This window comes from Panthera tigris, chromosome A2 (assembly GCF_018350195.1).
Source record: "Panthera tigris isolate Pti1 chromosome A2, P.tigris_Pti1_mat1.1, whole genome shotgun sequence".
Classification (NCBI taxonomy): Eukaryota; Metazoa; Chordata; class Mammalia; order Carnivora; family Felidae; genus Panthera; species Panthera tigris.
The window spans coordinates 141978249-142001640 of NC_056661.1; the positions used below are offsets into that span (position 1 = coordinate 141978249).

The window sequence follows — 23392 nt, forward strand, 5'->3', positions numbered from 1 at the left end:
TGGTAGAAACAAGGACCAAGACAGGTAACAAAATTGCACAGAACTACCCCCTCACACACTAGATAAGTAAAAATAAAACTGAGGAGATTTGAACAAAATTGCTGGACCATATAAATGTCCATGTCCTGGTTGTAATATTACACTATAGTCTTCAAGATGTTATTGTTGGGGAGAAATAGGCAAAGGGGACATGAGATCTTTCCTTATTATTTGTTACAACTGCATGTGAATCTGCAATCATCTTAAAATAAGTTTAATTAAGAATGATTTTAGGGGCACCTGGGTGGCTCCGTTGGTTAAATGCCTGACTTCAGCTCACGTCATGATCTCACGATTCGTGGGTTCAAGCCCCACATTGGGCTCTGTTCTGACAGCTCAGAGCCTGGAGCCTGCTTTGGATTCAGAGTCTCCCTCTCTCTCTGCCCCGTCCCCCCCCATGCTCTGTCTCTGTCTCAAATATAAATAAAACATTTAAAATTTTTTTTTAAAAAATTTAAAAAATGATTTTAGAACAAACAAAAGCAATCAAAGAATAGTAAACTTTGGTACTTTTATGTGTCTTTGTTGTATCCCTCTGTCATTTATTTATGGATTGATGTCTCAACCTCCGAGTTGATATAGAACTGTACATTTCTAGAACTTCATTTGGTGACAATGATCAATAACCTCAGTAAAATGGTATAGGGACTTTGGGGAAGATCCAGGTTCTGTCTCTATTTTCCTTCCTTAAATAGTGGAAATTTTGAGGAAAGATGCCATGCTAAACTTTTGATTCAGTCAACAGACACACTAACTTTATTCTTTTTAGTTTCATGCCCTTACCAGCTACTGACCTCTATCTATACCTGGGGGCAACATATTTTATTCATATATAATATTTTTCAGTTCTTACTTGTAATTCTCTTGCACGTTGTAGATTTTAAATAACACTGATGTGTCCATCGAGCTTTTTAAAAGTACCCTAGCATACAGGGTTCACATATATTTTAGCAAATTTACCATAAGAGAATGACTTTTTTTTTACCAGTTATTCCTCTATTCTATATTATCATTTTATGTTTATAACCTTATTTTAACCTTTCCTATTCTACTCATCATGTTAAAATTGTACTTACTTTATTCCTCTCAAGGCTAGAATAGGGATTAAAATGCCATTTATTATAATTTTTATTACTTTATTATCCCCATAAAAGTCTAGAATCACCATCCTCCTTTGCCCATCTTTAGTGTTGGTATAAAGAAGCATTTTGTACTTTATGTTATGTTCTTCTTTGACTTGCATCATATTTTTTCGATTTTCCTTTTCTAATTTGATCTCTATCATTTTGTGTAGTTTTCATTTCCTTTTCTGTGTCATTGTCACAATTATTTATAAAAATAGCCATTTAAGCGCTTATGACTTCTTCTATTTTTCATCAATAATGATAGACCTTTTAATGCTCTACTTATATTTCCCTGATAAACTACTAGATTCCCTGGATACTATTAGGTTACTCCAGGAATCTGCCTCCAACAAGATTGAGATAACTGATTCCAGCATCTCAAATCTTAATCTGATTAAACCATATTTTATGTGGCATATATTTGTGTATTCTTAAAAAATCACAGCAATGGCACATTGGAGACACTTTATTTGGGAAACCATATTTTTATATGGCATAATTTTGTTCTTAAAATATCAGCATGACTATTTATTACTCTACTGAGCAGCCTAGGTGAATCTATTGGTTGTAATTACTGACGAGGAAATCAAACTTGAATACTAACTAAAATTTATTAACTCTCTTTATTCTTCCTTCATAATTTCCTGGTTTGTTTGTCTATTCTACTATGTAATGTATCTTATTACATCCTTTTAAATGTCTTATGGAACAAGGCTCAAACCATGTACGTGGACAGATAAGGCAGAGATAATCTGTCAGACAGGCAGCAATGGATATTGTCCCTTCAAGGTAAGTATTGAAGCCACTAAGCAACACTGAGGTCCTACAGGCTATAGGAAGTTCTGCAAATGGCACGGCAGGAATAAAAGCCAGTGGTAATAGTAACAGTAAGTCCTTCAGAATTTTATGTGGGCCCCCTATTCACACTCCTCTTGCTCTTGTGCGTGACTTTGGATTTTCCCTTCTTTATGGGGCTCGATTATATGTACCCTGAACTAGATTCTCCATTCTGGCTTTTGTATCTGATTTCACTCCTGATTACTATTACGGCTCTGAACTCTACCCTTACCCCATGTGCTCTAGGTTATACGTTATCTCCAGATTAGTACTTTATGGTTAGCTCACCTTTATGGTCTTGTAAAAATAACACTACTTTTATTTTTGAGTTCCTTAATTTATTTCATGAATATTGAGTGAGACCCACATTGTGGTAATTTTTAAACATTCAAAGACAAGTACAACATGCTCTTTGCCCTAAATTATCAGTGCTTCTCTGAGGACAAATGGTAGGGGCCTTCTGAAGTCAGGTTTCTCTCATCAGGCCATCCAAGTACTAGGGTCTTCCCAACTTGTCTCCATGGGGATATCGCAAACCAGTTGGATCAAAAGAGTTCCCAATTTCCCAGTCTCCAGACCAAGACAGAATGTTTCTCAGTGAACACTAATCCTACTTTACCAGTAAGAATGTGTGCTCAAGATAGACAAGAATAAAGGAAAATGGATGGATGCATTGTGGACTCATGAACGAGACATTTCCTTGGATTCTGCTCCTACTTAGTGCTACCAGTTTAGGGGTGACCCTATGAACTGAATCTTACATACCTCTATATCATTACAGCACCTAGCACAGCAGTGGCACGTTGGAGGCACTTTATTCTGGAATGGATGGATGAATGAATGGTTGGAGATGGACGGATGCTTTTTCCATGGACTGTACACTCTCGCAACCATTTCTGGCCACCAAAGAAACTGAAGATCAGTTTGAATCTCATGTATCAAGAAACTTTATCCTCCTCGTAGTTGGAAGTAATCATTACACCTTCTGAATTCATAGTTTGTTCTTTAATCTGTTCCTAGTTATGCTTTTATTGTAGTTACTCAAGCATATAGTTGCCTTTAATGAATTGCGAATCTTTTAATATCTGGAAGTTTATTTTATTGAACCTTGTACTCCTCAACAGCTTAGCATCCTGCCTGGCAGGGAGCAGCCACTGAATAAATAAACTGTGTACAAGTCTACTTCCTAATCAATAATCTCGGATCATTGTCCCATATTCAGTCAGTATTTAGAAAATATCAGCATATTATTCATGACATTTAACAAATACTTACTGAGCACCTACCCTGGGCTAGCAAGAACATAGTTAAAATTTAATTACCTTGGCATTTGCTCAACATGTCAAAAACATGAATTTACCAAATGCTTGTTTTCTCATAAACAGAGATATAACTACTGACCCCAAAATGACTTTTTTAAAAAAGAATATATTTGAATCTAATAAACAAAAATATAGTTTTGACCACTAGTCATCTTGTTGTACAGAATGGGAGCAGAATAGTTTTTCCGAATGGAGTATAAATACAGGAACTACAGTGGCATTTAAAGTTCTGTCAGAATGTAGTGAAAGGTCTCAGAGAATTGACTCTACATTCACGGTTTGTGGGAAAGGGAGAGCTGGCCTCACAGGGTGAGCTATCTTTCATAAGCACTGACAGTGATATGAAAGAGCATTTCTAAATGTAGGCAACTTTGCAAATGGAGAAATCGAGGCAAAGAGAAAATGCATGGCTTCTCAGAGCCCAAGCAAATAAAGGGTCAAGTCTCCCCTCAAACACTGTTCCAACTCCATTCAATCCATCTTTACTTCAAGACTATTTCAATATCCTTCACTATAGAAAAGCTGTTCCTCTATTTAATGAATCTAACGGTTTTGGTTAAAAACTTGTAATGTTTATCCAAAACAGCATACCTACAAGGCAAATGAGGACACTGAGGAATTCTTTCTATCTGTATTCCAAGAAAGTGGAGGAAACTCCAGTACAGCATGTAACTGACTAACCATCTACAGGCAAATAGACATACATATAATTAAATATTATATTAAAATATATTTAAATTAAAATATTATGTTATAAATGATATATAGTACATGTCCATAGGAAAGACAGATTTAATTGGGCTAAACACCAAAAATTTTGCTCAAGTTTCTGGTTGTCCCCAAAGCATGCAGCCCATTTCTTTAATACTAAAGTAAACATTTTGGATTTATTGTACAGGCACAGAAAAGTTATCATGGTGTATGTACTTCTTTTTAAGTTAATCCCTACTCAAAACATCAAAATAAAGTCAAAAGAGACTTTGCATGTATGGAATTTTAGATTGAAACTATAGGTCCTCAGTAGTAGACTAGTTATTGTGGCAAAACAAAACAAATTATGATTACCATATTCACTTAACATTGACTTTGTGGCAAGCAGTGTTCTACGATCTTTGTGTATGTGATTAATCCTTTGATTATCTCAAGAACTCTGTGAAGTAGTTATGATTGTTTCCATGCAGATGAAGAATCTGAGACCAAAAGAGCTAAAATAACATGCGCAGGGCTCTAAGACTCATGAATGGAAGGTTGGAATTCAAACCTTTTTCTGACTTTGAAGTCTCGTTCTTCACCACTATATTCTAATGCATTCAGTCTTCATAATGCCTATTTATTATCCCCACTTAACAGATGAGATAACTGAGGTTCAGGATTCAGTGCCTTGTGAAGAGTTACTTTCTTCTATGGAGTGACCCATTCAAAATTAAATCAGTGTCAATGAAGCCATTCTTCAAATCACCCTCCCCAATTGACACTGTGCCACTAACAATTGTGGTTGAGACACTCTTATAGAGTTGCTATCCTTTACTACTATTATTTATCCCCAAATTATTTAACTGAATAAAAACAGAAGAAAACAGAACAATAAAACAAGCAAAACCATCTGCCTCATTCCCACCATAATCAAAAAATAAACAATAAAAAAATAAATAAAAACCAGTAAGCTCTGGTTGGAAGTATAAAAAAGTGAGCCCTGAGTTAGAGTTATTTTAGGTACATCCATTAACCTCCATATACCTTCTCCCCATGGACTTACAGCAGCATATGGCTGTTCTCCCCGCAGTTCAGGCTCTGCTGTTTACTCGGAACCTCGAGGTTACAATATGTTTTGTAAACACTAATAAGGACCACCTGCCTCTTGAGACATTCAGTCTAACAAAATGGAGAGACCTAATTGTTCAAATTCGTTCTCAGACAACACGCCCTTCACGCACGGACTGAGGCAACTGAATAGAAAGCCTAAATCAAACTAAACAATTGTGCTAGCTGATTGTAGTTGCTACATTAAGAACATATGTTAGTTCCATCATAAAGAAAAAGAAGCAATAATATTTGGAACAATAAAGACAATGCTTTTGAGGAAATAAAACACCTCATAATTTTCCAGGAAAAAGAAAAAAAAATAACCTACTTGTTTAAAAAATTCTTTCACTCCACTAAGGTACATTCAGGGCAAATCTGTCACATTCATACATGCTTCATCGTACACAGGCTGTGTACAAAATCATCCCGTGGTTGAATTCAGCCAGAAAAACTGGCTCTTTGGAGCAGAATTCCATCCAATAACTGACTGATAAATGCTTACCGCTCAGAGTGTAAAATCTACTGTAAATCTGGTTTAACAGATTAAGGAGAGATGGGAGGACACAGGGGAGAGTATCCTCCCCTGGCCCTCAACACAACCGTCATCGGCAGCCAGGCCGGGTTAGGAAAGTCTCTCTGGGCTGCTGCTTGGAGACACTGCACACACCTTCATCCATGCACCTGCCTCACTACGCTGGCATTGTTGGTTTGAGTGCTGGTCTATCCTTCCAGGCTATGAGCACCCTGAGAACTACATATTCACTCTAGTCCCAAAACTTAGCCCAGTGTATGTGCACAGAATGAATTTATCAAGTCCATTCAAAAAACAATTGCTTAGCTGACATTACCTGGCCATATGCTACCATATAGAAAATTTGTATTTATCTCACTTAAAGGTTACTTTTTAAGTGTAGATAGATTTTCTAAAGTATTAAGGCCAATAATAAAGATAAGAAGAAACACTGGGCTATGGAGACAAATGGTCAGCATTTTGATGAAGAGATTCTCTCATAACTTTCTAAAGCAAATTCAAGTGCCTCTGTAATGAGCAGTGTTTTACTCACATCGATTACCATATCTCCCACTGGCCATGCAGAATCATGAGACAGTGGATTAAGCATAGGTAATGTTTATGGATTGCATGTGTGCCAAGTCCTGGACTAAATGCTTCATTATATTATTTCATTAAATTCTTATTACAGCCATACAAAACAGGGGCTACTAATGTGTTCATTTTACAGATGATAAAACTGAAGCAAAGCATTTGTTTGATGCCTTGACTAATGTCCAAGCAGGACTTTAATAAACTGGTCACTTTCCAAGCACCCCCTACTCGGCCTTCAAACAGGTCACTGATCCAAGGGGAAAAAATTTGTCCTGCTATACTCCAGAAGTCAACCCTGACTTACAACCTCTCCCCACAGTCTAATTTACTTACTTTTCTTCTCAGAGATACATTCTCTCTGTTTCAGTAAAGCTGGTACTCCTATCTAGTTATAAATGGTCATAATCATGTATAAGAAATAACTCTTACAAATTGTTTTGATATATTTTATGAAGTTACACAATAATAAACATAAAACTCTCATGCACTGTTAAATGTACATTAAAGAACAGCTTGAGATTCAATATGAAGTTTTATAACAAATATATCATGCACATATAGAGAGATGTGTGTGTATATATACTTTTTGTGTAAATGTTTTAGGTATCTTAGTATAGTGGACATATTTTTCAACCATTGAACTTTGCTATGTACAACCTTAGTCATAAGAATGTAATAGGCAGTTTAACATTAATAAATATCAGATAAAAAGTAGCTAACCTATTTTAACCCATATCAAATTTTCTTTGTCATGTTTAATTATTTTGTTTCACATAGGTTTACTTTCAAAAGACCTTTTGACAAAAATCTATTGATTTTCAGATTGGCATTAATGACTTGTAGACTTATAAAAACTATGCTTCAATATATGTTAATTTGGGTTACGGAACAGTAGATAAGGTTTCTTCAGGCTGCTGCATGTAGTTAACTGCAGATACGTGGTCTTACAAAGCACAACAATAGTTAGAAATATAAGCTGTCTTTGTGCATTATTGATAGCTGAACCATGATAATTATCAGGAAGTCATTTCAGAGACAGTAGATCATAAATATCCTAGTTTTATTATTTCTCATCATCTGCTTCCTTTTTGAAAACTTTGGTGACTGATGCTGCATAAGCATGCCACTTAAGGAGCTCTCTTTGGAGATACAGAAGTAAAAAGCTGTATTAAAAATTACCAACTCGATGTCTTTTGAGTGGGTTCAAACACAAGAAAACACATGTGAACACGTTACACACATATAGACAAGAATGATCTCCACCCTCGTGTACATCATAAGCTTTTACCTTCTAGCTAGGAAAAGGGATAGCTAGGAAATGAACTTAATTGTTCATTTAGGAAATAAACTCAATTCTCACAGTGTTATGATGGCTTTGAGGATCAAGAAGAGATACTTTCATTATGGGAAAGAATGAAATACATATTAGAACAATAAGACAGTACATAAATATGTTTCTAGTTTATTTGAGGCATTTACAAATCCCCTGACTGTCTACAGAGGAAACGCTAAGTCCCTGTAAATAGTCCTATATTACAGTTGTCAAAGACATGCTGAATGAATGAATGCCAATCCTTAGCTGAGACTATAGGGCACGTTTCTTATTTCTCTATACTGGAAGAAGCCAATGCACTGCTATCACATCATGCCTGTTAAAATGTGAAATAATTCTTTACCTAGTGGTAAACAGATGCTATTCCAATCACCCCAACACCCTCCCCATGCAGCCACTAACAGTCCTGCTCCCTTTCTGGGCCCCCCTTATCTCTCAGGTTCAGGATTGGCTTCCTGCTCCAGAGCCCCTTATATTTGGCGGGTGCTGGCACCACATAGCTCTCTCCAATGTCCCCGCAGACCTTCCCCTAGGAAAGCCCCTCTGAAGGGCTGCCACCAGCCAGGCAAAACTGATGAAGCTCCTGCACCCCACAGCCATCCTGCACGCTGCCCCCACCAGATCCCCACCAGACCCAGCAGGAGGAGACAGAGCCCCCGGTGTTGGTGACACCAGGGCAGGCAAATGCCCAGCCACCTTGGGCACCACCCCCAGGCCCTGGGACCCTGCTTAAGCTGAGTTCTTCAAGTTTTCCTCACATGGCCACTTCTAGGAAATGCCAAATCTGTGGGCATTGGGCCTTGATAGCACACCAGGTAGGTAGGGACAGCAGGCAGCCCAAAAGGCTGTTAAAGGATCTGACCATCACCTGTAGGTACATTAACTTTCTCTGATGTTGTTATTCAAAGAGGTAATGTAAATATAGGTCATGATTCACTTCCATCAATCAGACATGATCATAAGCTCTCAATATCTGATGTGGCAAAGGTAAAATACACTTATTTTTAAGCCTAAACTTATTCATGGCACACTGTCATTCCTCCCCACCACAACACACACACACACACACACACACACACACACACACACACACACACACACACAGAGTGTACCAACACGTAAACAAGTGAGTCTTTCAAAAAAGGACAAAATTTCCCTAATACAGTCACTTAAAAGGAAATGAGATCTTTCATTAAATCCCTATAGATACTAGATTTCTCTATAGACATTTAAGATTTTCCATAACATTTCAAAGTTGAAGGAAGGATAAAATCACACATTTTCTGAAAACTTAATTATAAGAATCAATTCTAACAAAATTTGTATTATAAACTTAAAAATAAAGCCTGACTATCTGAGAATTATATCCATTAATGCAAATTTATATTGATACTTACTTTTAGATGAAGCTGATTGGTCCAGTGCCCAATGATTTTGTATTCTGCACTTTTGTTGGTTATTTGATACTGGAAGATATCATAACGTCCAGGAGCATCTCCATTTTCATTAAAAGTGACAGGTGTCCCAGCACTACCTATAAATGTTTAGAAAACAATGTTAATAAAGTTTGAGTAAGATAGCCCACTGAGCTTATTTTTCTCTAAGAAAGAATGGTAGATAAAAATATATTGTGTGTAGTAAGAGATACGAAGATTGTAATCCATACAAGGTCATTCTTGATAGCATAATATCTTCTACACAAAAAGAAGCCCAGACGTACATACAGGGAGAAGACATGCTTTATTATGCACATTAGAAAGTAAATGGTGAGTATCCAAGTTAGGCAATGTACATAACAGTTAAATAAATAGAAGTTGATAGGCTGAATATTCCATCCTCGCTACAGAGAATGACAGTCAATAGAGAAGAGTGTAAATGTCCTGAAGCATAACACCTACTATATAACATGAACTACAAACAGCAACTCAAACTCTGGCAGGAAAACGTCCTAGCCAAATTCCCTGGAGTTTTGCTTCAGTCTGGCCTGAACTCCACTCGGAAGCAGTTCCCCGTTCAATTTCTCTTCTAAGCTTCTGCTTCTGCTACCTCTGCCCAAGAGTATATCAGTGTGGGCCATCGTTGGGAACCTCTCAATGGGCAAGACAGTGATGGCTGGCAAGTCCTGGATCGTAAAAGTTCCCCCAATTCACTGGGGCAGGGTAGCAGGACTTAAGAGATCAAGTATATTCTAAACTCTCGTTTCTCTAAGAAGCTTTCAACTTTTCTCTTAATAGCTTCTGCTCACTTTTCCTTTTCCACTTATTAAGTGTTACATAATCACAGGTTTGTTTTTTTTTAACGTTTATTTATTTTTCAGACAGAGAGAGACACAGCATGAATGAGGGAGGGGCAGAGAGAGAGGGAAACACAAAATCAGAAGCAGGCTCCAGGCTCCGAGCCATCAGCCCAGAGCCCGCGGACTGCGAGATCGTGACCTGAGCCGAAGTCGGACGCTTAACCGACTGAGCCACCCAGGCGCCCCATAATCACAGGTTTTAAGAGGAGAAAGGTGGGGCGTCTGGGCAGGTGAGTCAGTTAAGCAACCGACTCTTGGTTTCGGCTCCAGTCATGATCTCATGGTTCGTGAGATTGAGCCACACCTGGGTCTCTGCCCTGGCAGCACAGAGCCTGCTTGGAATTCTCTCTCTCCTCCTCTTTCTCCCCCTCCCCTGCTCATGCTCTCTCTAGCTCTCTCTCTCTCTCTCTCTCTCTCAAAATAAATAAATAAGTATTTAAAAAAAACAGTAGAAAGGGATTGCTACTGCCATGTCTTATTCTGCGTAGCCTCACAATCTGAATAGAACTTCCTGTTCTGTAACAGCTTTTAGCTTCGCCCATTTCCCTGCTTTACCTTGTTGGATTACTCGTTGCTATCTCAACAAATTCACCTAACACCGATCCCTTTTCTTTGTGCCTGTCTTCTCTCCCTGATTTGCTTGTCATAGCATATTGGATTTAATTTCTATGCTGTGCTAGAAAGTGTCTCCTTCTCGCTATCTCTTTTCCTATTCTCTCCCAAAATATACACTACGAATAATTACATATATCAACTCTCTACGCTCCCATTCTATAATGAGTTCTTTACCTGCAGAATTTTTAACAAATGCCAGTAATCACAAAATTCTAAAACATTTAACTTATCAAACAACATCGGTGACTTAAGACAATAAGTTGCAAATAAATACAACCACAGTCACACAGCAGCCATTAGGGTACTTTCCAAGTATTTAATGGAGAGATGTCCAATTTCCTGTTATCTGGAATGTTTATAAAATTGGACACAGCATGAAATCTCTGATAGGATCACAGATACCTAGCATCTGCAAAACTGCTAAGGCCACAAGAGATGGTAGAGCATGGAGGAGAGAGCACTAGTCTGAGAGTCAAGAGCTACATGACCATGCGAACTCCACCTCCCCATTTATTTCCAAGACTTTGTATCTCTCTTTCTATTCAGTGTCACGTGGGGACTTAACAATGAACATGAGCATGTGTTGAAGTCCTAGAAGAGCTGTATGCATTTAAATTATTATTATTAATTCATATGGGAAATGGCTTTATATATAAATCAAGAAAGAAATGACGAATTGGGGAATAAAATGGGAGCTGTCCAATCAACTGGTACTATCTTAGCTACTCCTTAGACACTCAAGCAGAAACCCATTTGCCATGCCTCACCAAAACAGAACTCCCAGTGACCTCAAGTCACCAGAACAGAACTCCTAGTGACCTTGAGCAGGTTAACCCTTAAATCCTGGTGTCCTCACCTGAAAAATGGAGGTGATAGTGACACTTTTCTCATAGAGGTGTTGTAAGAATTAAATGAACAAATACCTGTCAAGTGCACAGAACAATGCATGGGGTAATGTACTATTATTACGATTACTATTCACCCCGTCAGTATTTCCAGTATGCACCAAAGCAGAGGAATAGATAGGATGCTGAAAATTCTTTAAGTGATATCTAGACAGAGGATAATGGAAATTCATATGGGAAAGAGATTCCTGGATGGAAAAATACATATCTGTATGGATTTCTCACTAACGTCATCAACAATTCCTGACATCTACATACCACGTCAAAAAGTTATCATGCCGTATTCTTCATGAATAAAGGACTATTTGACTTCTCTAACTAAAATCCCCAATGTTACACCCCTTACTGAATGACCTCCAATCTTCTACAACAGCAGTCCCAATCTTTTTAACCATGATGATACCAAAGGTAGAAGGAAGCCACTCATGTAACACGTTCTCATGAATGTACTCTGAGTTGCATATAATTCCTGGTACGTCAGCTGTTTCTACATCTCTTTTCTCCAACCTGAGAAAGTCTATCAGAAAGCAAATAAATGAGAGCTGCATTATCACAAAAATAATAATTGACTAACTGAAATACTTCAAATACCATTAACAACAACCCACACTGAACTTGACATTGTATTAAGAGGTAATATACTAAAATGGCTAGGAGTGCTGGGTTTGGAGCCAGGTCACTGAGTTCAAACCTCAGCTCCGTCACTTATTAATTAGATGTATGATCTCAGGTAAGTTACTTAATTTCCCTGTATTTCATGTATCTCATTTTTAAAATGGCTAATAGTACTTCCTATCTCAGAGGACTATATGCCGATTAAGTGAGTTAAAATATGTAAAATATTTAGTACACAGTATTATATAAGTATTAATTATTATCTCCTCTATGGTTTTATGGCAATGCTGTGTATGAGATCCAGTGCCCATATGAAAACATAGGAACTTCTCAGTGATCATATATGGCTTTCCTCAAGTCACCCTCACTAATCTTCATTCTCCTTTTTCTTTTTTAAAAGATTTTTAAGTTCATTTATTTATTTTGAGAGAGAGAGAGAGAGTCAGAGAGAAGGAGCGATAGAATCCCAAGCAGTCTCTGCACCACCAGCGCAGAGCCTGACGTGGGGCTGAACTCACAAACCACGAGATCATGACCTGAGCCAAGGTCAAGAGTTGGACGCTTAACTGACTGTGCTACCTGGGTGCTCCACTAGTTCTCCTCTTTCAGCAGAATGCCACCTATACCTAAAACCCAGTTCTCTAAATTCACCATGCTCCTTCTTACCATCCTGTCTTTGTACACGTTTTTATTCATAAATTCACTTCCTCCTTCCTCCTATACCTTCTCTATATAATTCCTTCCAAGATGTGGCTCAAAGGTCACACCTAAAGAAGCTTGATCTTCTAAACCTGGAGCAAAAGCCCAAGTGCCTCTTTGCATGCTATCCCTGCTCTAACATATCACTCGCTACACTCCACACACTTTTACTATTCACCCTTATACCCACTCAAAACATTTATTCGACATATATTTACTGAGAGCCTATTATGTGCACAACACTGGGTAGACCCTCTGCCTTCCTTACAAAGGAGGTCTCCTTAACAAAGGCAGAGTGTATCTCTAATCTTTGTAGGCTCTGAACCAAATATAGTGCTTCATACTGAGTGAGCAATCAATAAATTAGAGTAAAGCATAAATCAGACCCTCACTAATGATCCCAAGTAAATCCATACTTACTCTCTCCATAACATTATGAAATGCATGCATGTCACTTCTCATCTTTTATAGTCACTAAGGAAGGGGCCAAATGAGTCCCTTTCACATTGTTATCAGTCTGATGTTAGAAACCACTCTTGTAACTTGTTCTACTAATCTATTTCTGATCTGGGGCTAGGCTTGCAGTTGAATTACTTCAACCCTTTCACAGAAAGAATGATTCCATTACACATTGGCTCGTCTCAAATGATTACCCTGGTTCTGTGGTTTATGTAACCAACAACACCTTTGATAGCTACAAGGGGCCATGCTGTTTACTAATTTCTATAAGAAGAAATTTAAAATATCCTTTGTATGAATCCGACCACCCCTGAAACAGCTGGCATTTTGTCCAGAAGAAAATTTTAAATGACAAATACATTGATCTCAATACATCGATCACTTTATTATGATTTACCAACAACACAGGTAAGAAATATATTTAGATATACATGTATTTAGATATATATCTCCCAGACTTCATCCCCTAGACTTAGTTATTTCAGAAAATATTAAGTGTATTAATTTTTTAAAAAACTTCTTAAGTGATGTGCACTAGCAGAGAAATGGAAACAAACAATGTGGAGCTGTGAGGTAACTTTTACTTGTCAGGTACCACTCTCAGAGTCTATATATCTCCTGGAATATTTTCTGCTCAATAAGAAATGCATTGGAAAAAACTATCTATTTTTATTACTAGGCATATCAAGCACTTCGATATGTTTTTGTAGTAAAAAAATGATACATCCAATGAAGATTTTATTTGCAAATGTTGGCTCTGTTGAACATTGTTCTGGGGAAGACTATAAGCTTGGGATTTGGGGACTGAGTTTGATTTCTGGCTCTGCCAATTACCTGCGTGATCCGGGCAAGTTACCCTCACTAAATCTGTTTTCTCAACCATCAAGGGAGCATAATAACCTCCACCTCCCTGTGTTATTACGAGGGTTACATGAGATGATGTATGTAAAGCACTTAATGCGTGGCTGGCACACGATAGGTGTGCAATAAATGGAAGCCATCATCATCATTATCCGTTCCTTTGCCTACACTTATGCTTCCTTGATCTACATTAGCTTATTTCCACAATGCCAAATGCAATGCAAGAATAATTCATTCGTCTTTATGGGCAAATATTATAAATATATTTATAAGTGTAAGCCACTCAGCTTATTGTCATGTTTATTACTTTCCTTCCTCCCTCTTGCTACAAAACTTTATCCATTTTCCTTCTCATAACAACCTACACTACCGGGTAAGCACGAAAAAAATGAGAAAGTGAAAAATGAAATCAGTTGATTTAGTGAGCTTTGGCTCCCTTAAAAGAATGCATATGTAAGACTTAAGTCATTGACCAAAATGCCATAGGAAATAGCAATTTTCAACAGAATCTCAATTATTCATGCTCACCTTTTCTTTATCCGATTTATTTTATCAAGTATTTATTACAATCAATAAACAGACCTATGCCTTTGAATTAGAATCATATTATATGTTAATTATTTAGGAATCAGTCATATTACTCTTACATATATCAATTAGTAGTCAGCCTTTATTCATTGAAGACTTTAGCATCTGACTTTTTCCTTTTCCGTATCCTTTTCCATCCCTATTCTTGTTATCATTCTTGGTGGTCTCATCATCCACCTGGATGACTCAACATGCTGGCCTCTGCATTAGCGGAGGCATTCCTCACTTCCAGTGGTCATCCCTGTCATGTATCTCACCACTTGCTATCATGATCACAGTCTACAAGTTGTCCTTGCCAGGAACTGCATCATCTCCCAACTTTCACTCCCTGGATACCACCTTCCACCCCCACTGTGACAATTCTATGATCCCCTAAATTTATTGATTCATTTATCAACCCAATTTGTCATTACACTCCCCCCCCATGATAGTTTCCCTTCCTTCTTATTCTCACACAGGTTCTATGATCTCCTTCCAACCAATTTTATTCCTCTGCCAAATCACAATCATGATTGAACTCAATTGTATAACTTCTTCGCCTATATTCAAGCAGCTGAATATTGTTTGAGAAAATCATAAAGCTTTAATGTCTGGCAAGGCCACGACTAGACTGAGGCAGGTCAGGTGCCTCAAGCACAACTATGAGAGTGAGTGCCTCCCTAAATGCTGCACATTAGGCACCTCACTTGCTTCATCTAGTCCCAGCCTGCTGTCTGGTCTTACTTTAAATTCATGACCTCTCGGGGCGCCTGGGTGGCTCAGTCGGTTAAGCGTCTGACTTCGGCTCAGGTCACGATCTCGCGGTCCGTGAGTTCGAGCCCCGCGTCCGGCTCTGGGCTGATGGCTCAGAGCCTGGAGCCTGCTTCCGATTCTGTGTCTCCCTCTCTCTCTGCCCCTCCCCCATTCATGCTCTGTCTCTCTCTGTCTCAAAAATAATAAAATAAACATTAAAAAAAATTAAAAAAAAAATTCATGACCTCAGATCCGAAGTGTGCAGTCAACATTGTTCTGCAATCCTTCCACACTTTGCCAGTGAGTCCACCTCCCTGCTCTGGATGACAGACTGTTTCATGCCTCCCATACCCAACACCTCCCTCCCCCTGTCACTTCAGCTGGTCTCATACTTTCTCACTGAGGAAAAGCAGCAGTCAGACAAAAACTCCCTCATAACTCCGCCACAAAACCTATGAGGTACCTGCATCTACACTCATATTAACCTCCCTCCTACTGAGGACACATCCCTCCAGTCACAGGCATGCCCTGCTCCTGGTGCAAGGACCTCACGGCTCACTCTCCATGCACCTTCACGTACACAGATATCTTCTCTTCCTTTGACATCAACAGATTTAGACTGTCCATAGTATTCCATTCAGTTTACAAATGAGTTCTAATAGCTCTCATCTTAAAAAAAAAAAAAAAGGCAAGCAAAAACTCCATTATTGACGTTATTGCCTCATTTATCCACTCTCCTTAACTGTAAAACAGAAATTTTTAGCTGAGTTGTCCTCACTCTCTCCATTGTCTTATTTCCTGCTAACTTTTCACACCATTTTTTAAGTTTATTTATTTATTTTGAGAGAGAGAGAGAGAGAGAGAGAGAGAGAGAGAGAGAGAGAGAGAACTCCCAAGAACTCCGCACTGTCAGCACAGGGCCGGACGTTGGGCTCAATCTCAGGAACGATGAGATCATGGCCTCAGCCGAAATCAAGAGTCTGATGCTTAACTGACTGAGCTACCGAGGCACCCCTTCACATCATTTTAATTTGAAATTTAACCTCATACCTCCACTGATGAGTCTCAAATTTATACATCTATCCCTGACTGCAGACTTATCCAACTCCATTGATTGTTTGATAATAATCCTAAACTTCATGCATCTAGACACATTTAATTCTTTTTCATCCAAACATATCCTTCACAGTCTTTCCTCTCCTAGTAAGTAGCTAACAACTGCCCATCTATTCAATCAAGCCAAAACCTAAGTTAAAACCCTTACCTAACTGCAAAACAGAAAGAATGAATGTATGGGCTCTCATTAATAACAATGTATCATTAGTGGTTTATTAATTGTAACAAATGTACAATACTAATACAAAATGTTAATAATTGGAGAAACTGGGGGCCTCTGGGTGGCTCAGTCGGTTGAGCATTCGACTTCGGCTCAGGTCATGATCTCGCAGTTCACGAGCCCCACATCGGGCTCTGTGCTGACAGCTCAGAGCCTGGAGCCTGCTTCGGATTCTGTGTCTCCCTCTCTCTTCACCCCTTCCCCACTCATGCTCTGTCTCTCTCTGTCTCTGTCTCAAAAACAAATAATAATAATAATAATAATAAAATAATAATAATTGGAGCAACTGTGTATAGGGGGCTGAAATAGGAGAACCATCTATACTATCTGCCCAGTGTTTCTGGAAATCTAAAGCTGTTCTTTAAAGAAGTTTTAAAAAAGTAGAAGAAAAATGATGAGGTTATTTTCAGTCATACATTTCGTGTAACCCAATATATGCAAAATAATATGATGTCAAAATGTAACCAATATAAAGAATATTAATGAGGTATTTCACATTTTTTTACATAGCAAATCATCAAAACTCTGTGTATACCTTATACCTACAGATCATTGTAATTCAGACTAGTCATATTTCAAGTGTTCCATACCCATCCATATCAAACAGGAGAGTTTTAAAAGACAAGTCATTTCAGCAGGCATTGCCCTAACCCTCGAAGCTTTGGAGAAGTACACTGCTGAACTCTTCTGATCTCCATTTCAACTTCAAATGCACTGAACCCTGCTCGCCTCCACTTGAACTAAACTGAACCCCCTTGACTACTTTCTCCCCTAAAGAGGCATGGATCTACCAAAGTCTGGCTCAGTGGATGCCAGATCTGGAGATAAAATCCTAAAATAAGATCCAAAATGCTTTGGTAGTAAAAACAAACAAAAGCTTAACAGGTTCTATCTCCAAAACATATCCAGGATTTCAAACAACCCAGTCTCTGCCTGGCAGCCAGAGTGATGATATTCTGAAACACAAATCATATCATATAGCTCCTCTTAAAATCATGTAGTGGCTTCCCATTTCACTTAGAGTATAACACAAAATGTTTACCATGGCTTTGAAGGCCTTATTATTTCTCCAATCTTACTCACTTCTATACTTCATCCACACTGGGTTTTCTGTCCAAACACATGAAGTTTGCTTTAGTTCGGGACTTTTGTGTTTCCTCTCTTTCTCTCTCCCTCTCTCTTTTTCTCTCTCTCCAATATTATTCCCACTTGAATCTTTACACGACTGGTTCCTTCTCATCATTTATATCCCAGATCAAATATCACATCAAGATGTTCTGTCAGATCACCACACCCCAATTAGCCTGTTTCCTCTCCCTATCACTCACTCTTACACACATTATTTCCTTCAAAGCTCTTACAAATATCATAAACATGTGGTTTGTTTAACTTACATATTGTTAGATTGTAAGCTTCATGATTGTGGAGCATTTTTACATTATATTCACTGCTATATGTGTAGCACAGACTGTTGGCTGAGCGCCCACATCCAGTTTCTCTTTTTCTTGGGAACATAGCTTGGCTACATTTCCACTCTTCCCTGTAGTTAGGTATGGCCAAATGATTAGCTCCAGCCAATGGAACGTGAACACAAGTGATACTTCTGGCCTCTCATTAAAAGCCTCTGGAGTGGTCTTCTATGATCTTTTCACCCTCTGACTGGCTAGAATGGAAATACCATGCCGGGCAACCGGGAAAGCTACAGCTTGAAGATGGCAGAGCTTGCAACAGCCTGGATTCCTGCACGGGTTCTTGGAGAAGGTCTGCACTAGTAACCCATTCATCCAGCTAAAAAACACACCTCTCTCCTTGAGCCATTACAGTGTGTGAGTCTATTTCTTATAGCAATTATAAATATACCATTTCTAGAAAAGTGGGTTATCAGTCAATAGTTAGTAAATGAATAACTAATGCTATGTTAAATGTGGAAATAAATGCTTCCATTCATATCACTACAAAAGCTTTAAGGACAATACAGATTTTTACAACTGAATATCAAAGATATTGGCATGGATGAGTAACTTGTTTCAGATTCTCCTTTAGAGTTAATATTGATCAATGCAGTGTGCACATGTGTAATATTAAGGTGGAATCCAGGACGTGTAGCCATACTCCAGATTTTCACTGTATAGCCTCCATGTTCATTTACCTCGGCTAAAGTACTCACTCAATTGGATGTTTTCATAAAAACTAAATAGAAAAGTATGAAAAATACATGCCTACTTTCAATTTTTTGTGTTGAAAATTATTTTCTTTAACTAATTATTTTGGTGTATGAAATAAATGGGACAAGAAACATGGCTGAATAGCATTTCTAAGTCTCTCAGCCAAACCTTCCTTCTTGATTTTTCATTAAGAAATTAAACTGACAACGGCACTTTCTCTTGTGGAAATGTCTTTAAGATCCTTGCATTAAAGGTGCTTTAAGAATGCAAAGTGTCATTATCATTAATGAACACTATTTGAGAAATAGAAATACAATCTATAATTGCTTTGGTAGTCTTCAAATAAGCTTATTGAACTTTCAAAATAAGAAAAGATCCATTATTTAGAGATACTCACCTCAGGGAAGCAGATAAATTAGGAAGTTTAAATAAAATCTCTTAAAAAAAAAAGTGGCCAGAAACTATTAAAATATCAAACGTTTGATTAAAGGGAAAAGATGAAAAGGATAATTAATAATTAGGCAAGATAAATGCATCTTAAGGGGAATTTGGGAACAAACCAGTGTATTGCAATATTCTGAATTCAGTATATTTTCATTCTGACACAGAAAACCTTTCTTTACCTTGAGCAACTGAAGATCTTTATTGTTTCTTTTCAGGAGTATTTAATACCTTATATATACTTATTTGTACACATAAATTCCATTATGTTATTAATTAATCATTGTATCTCTAACAGTGATGAAGACATTTATGAAAGAGAAGTTTTTGAGTACATACAGTCCTGCCTGTTCAAATTTGCTGTGCTAGGAGGAGGTCTCTGACTGTCTAGTCCAATGTTTCTGGAAAAGAAAGATACTTTTGCCACCTAGATTCAAAGTTTGCAAATTTGTCAATTTTTAAGAATGTCTACTAAGACTTTTAAAATTTTGTTTCTCACATTTGCATTGTTAATCCACCCATAGATGATTGGTGGGGTGAAGCTGGAAATGTCACTTTTCCCGTATATTGATAATCAGTTATTAGCAATACTCTCCTTTTCCAATTGACTGGATGTACCTAAGTTACATGGAGAAGTGGGTCTTTTTCTGGTCCGTCTCTCCTCCTCCATTAATTCACCTGTCTGTCTTGACCTGATATCATACTATATAAATGACTAAAGTTTCATAATAAGACTGATGCTGGTGCGGTGGGTCGGCACTCCTTATTCTCTCTTCTCAGAAGTGTTCTGACATCTCCTCTGCATACAATTTAGAACCATCTTAAGTTCCATGAACAATTCTGGTTAAAATATGTGGAATCTAGAAATCAACGGGGGGAAATTTAATACCTCTAGAATATTTTCCTATCCATGAACATGAGTTGTCTCTTAGTTGTTTCGGTCTTCTTTTGTAAATTTTAACATAGCCTTATCATTTCCCTTTCATAGCACTTAACCATCTTTTGCAGATCTCCTATGTAATTAATATTCTATGATACTACTAAATTTATATTATCTACTGCTTTGCAGTTAGTATATATAAGGCAGCTGATTTTTTTTTCTGCATTAGTCTCCTATCTAGCCCAGAGGTTCTCAACTGAAGGCATTTGGCAATGTCTGGAGACATTTTTGGTTGTTGCAGTTGGAGGAGAGGTGCTACGGGTGACAGCTGGAAGAGACGAGGGGTGCTACTAAACATCCTACAAGGCACAGGACAGCCACCTAGAATCAAGAACGATCCAGTTCGAAATGTTAAAATAGTTTTAAGGTTGAAAAACCTCTGAAAAACTCTGTTCTTATACCTAAGGATTTATAGCTAAATTAAAAAAAATTCTAGGTGGAGTATTATGTTATTTGCAAAGAGTTATAATTTCCTTGTTCCCTTAACAATTCTTATACTTCCAACTCTGCCCCACCCTTTTCTTATTGCACTACCTGGGATCTTCAGTACAATTTTGACATGAAGTGACAATAGTGAACATTCTTGTACTTCTAATTTTTTTTTTTTTTTGGTAAGAGGTTTTTTTTTTTATGTTTATTTTTGAGAGAGAGAGGGAGATTGAGAGAGAGGGAGGGGCAGAGTGAGAGGGAGACACAGAATTTGAAGCAGGCTCCAGGCTCTGAGCTGTCTGCACAGAGCATGAAGCGGGGCTCAAACCTATGAACCCTGAGGTCATGACCTGAGCCAGAGTCAGACGCTTAACCAACTGAGCCACCCAGGTGCCCCGTACTTCTCCCATTTTTTAAAGAATATTTCTCACATTACTCATTTAAGATTATGTTTGATATAGGCATTTTATAGGTGCGTCTTATTAGTTTAGGACATTTCCTTTCATTATAATAAATGTATTAATAATTTTATCATGAATGCACTTTTAATGTTAGGCATGTCTTTTGTGCATATTTTGTGATAATCTTTTTTTTCTTTTAATTTGTTATTGTAATGAGTTACATGTATATATATTCAATATTATGTCATGGAAACTTGGTACAGATACAACTTGATTTCAATTTTTTTTTCCAAACCATTGAATTCAATCAGCTAATATTTTGTTTAGAATCCTTACATGCATACTCATGAGTGAGGTGGAGCTGTAATTTTTTTTCTTAGAACGTCCTTTTTAGTTTGATTTCAGGTTTATATTGGCCACAGAGAATAAACTAGAAAATATTCCCTTTTTCTCTATTCTCTGCAAGAGTTTATATAAAATTGTAATAATGTCTTCCTTGAATGTTTTGTAGAACTCACCTGGAATCACCCCAGATACCCTCAAGAAAGTGAATGAATTGTGGTATATGGAATATTCACACAATGGAAAATAATACTACAGTCAAAATGAATGAACTACAGAGACGATCATAAATATAGATGGATTTTGGCAAAATAATATTAAGTGGAAAAAGTAAGTACCAAAAATATATTTTACAAAGGTATAAATGATTAAAACTTAAAATTTTGTGCTATTTGGGAATATATAAGCAAGACAAACCCATTTTAAAAGGTAGAAATATTGATTGTCCAGGAGGGATGGGGGGGTGGGATAAGTTGGTGACGGGAATATATGTTTGAGTGTAGCTTTTTGCCAAAATCCTAGCTTTGGCAGGGGGCAGGGCAGTATTTTCATAAATGCTTATTACATTCCTTGAAATAGCCAGCAACTAACTAAATAAATGAAAATGGACCTTGCATAGATTAATAATGAGCATGTATCATGAATCAGGGAGCCAAAAGGAAGAAAGAGAAAAAGAGTGAAGAGAGAGAGGGAGGAAAACAGGGAGTAAGGGAACAGAAGGAAGGACAGCTAGAAGTAATAGATAAAAGAATGAAAGAAAAGAAAAAGGAGAGATTCACATTTAAAAATATGTTTAAAGGAAGGGTCTATTGAAAGGGCTTCAACTGTTGTGTAATTCTGTGAATTAACTGAATGCTATACTTAGCCTTGTTATTATGCCCTTGGGGAATATGAATCCTGCCTATAGGTTTATGTACCCAAACAAAATGGGTCATATACAGAATTGCCTCAACCCAGTTCTCCAAAGCAGCTTTTCTGTATATTTTTAGATTTTATATTAGTCAAACTTCTGTCAGAATTCCCAGTTTATAAGCTATAACTGTCTGGGATTAGGATCACATATTTTTAAGCCAAGAAGCTTATTCAGTTTTTCATCATGAAGATTTTTTGGAGGAGTAAAATAAGGCTAAAATTCACCTCTTACCAGATGAGTCACTACTTCATTTCTTGCTCAGTGTCAAATTGTTCTTTTATCTCAGGTTTTAGTTTGAAATATCATTAATGTGCCACCTTTCCATGTATTTCAGAATTAATATTTTGTTAATATTTGCAGAATTACTATGAGCCAATCAAATACAGACAACTCTATAGGAACAGATGTCTAAGTGCTTAAAAAATGGATAAAATATCAAATTAGGAGAGGGCTACTCACTTTTGACAATAATTTGTGTATTGAATTAAAGAAAGGATACCACATCATTTATGTATAATGGACTTGACTTTCTCTAATTACACAAACTGTCAATGTATATTAGGCCACTGTGATAGATGTGAATTGTCTATGTTACCATGGTGATTAGAGGTGTTTCCATTTGATGCTGCATGCATAACAATTTGGAGCATAATTAAAAGAAACAGTAAAACATATAAGTAAATAAAAAACTCTAAATTTAAAAAGTGTGGTCTGACTTTCATATATCCCTTTCTGAAGCTGACCTATCAAACAGATAAAAACAATAACTATTAAATAAGATATTGTACATTCAAATACATATGAAACATTTAGAACAGTATTATTTCTGCCCAAAATAAAATATGGATAATTATCCTAAATCTTAATTCATATTCTCTAACTACTATTCAATAAAACTTAAAATCCTTAGCAACAGCTTTAAAAAGATTGAAAAGTTAAAACAACACCAAGGAAGATAAAAATTAAAAAAATTCCTAGAGATTTAGAAAAAACAATTAAACACTCATGTTAACTAACTCTTCAGATAAAGAGAAAACTAAAACTAAAATTATAGAGTAGTACTTACAGGTAGCAATATATTTCAAAACCTGA

At 37.2% G+C, this 23392-nt stretch overlaps 1 protein-coding gene across 1 annotated transcript in view; it reads right to left on the minus strand.

The window, feature by feature from the left end:
• GRM8 (glutamate metabotropic receptor 8) overlaps positions 1–23392 on the minus strand; it is a 755100-nt gene that overhangs the window by 133716 nt on the left and 597992 nt on the right. The window contains exon 7 of the mRNA XM_042971356.1: positions 8961–9097. Coding sequence (XP_042827290.1) covers positions 8961–9097 — 137 coding nt within the window. The remainder of the gene's footprint in view (positions 1–8960; positions 9098–23392) is intronic.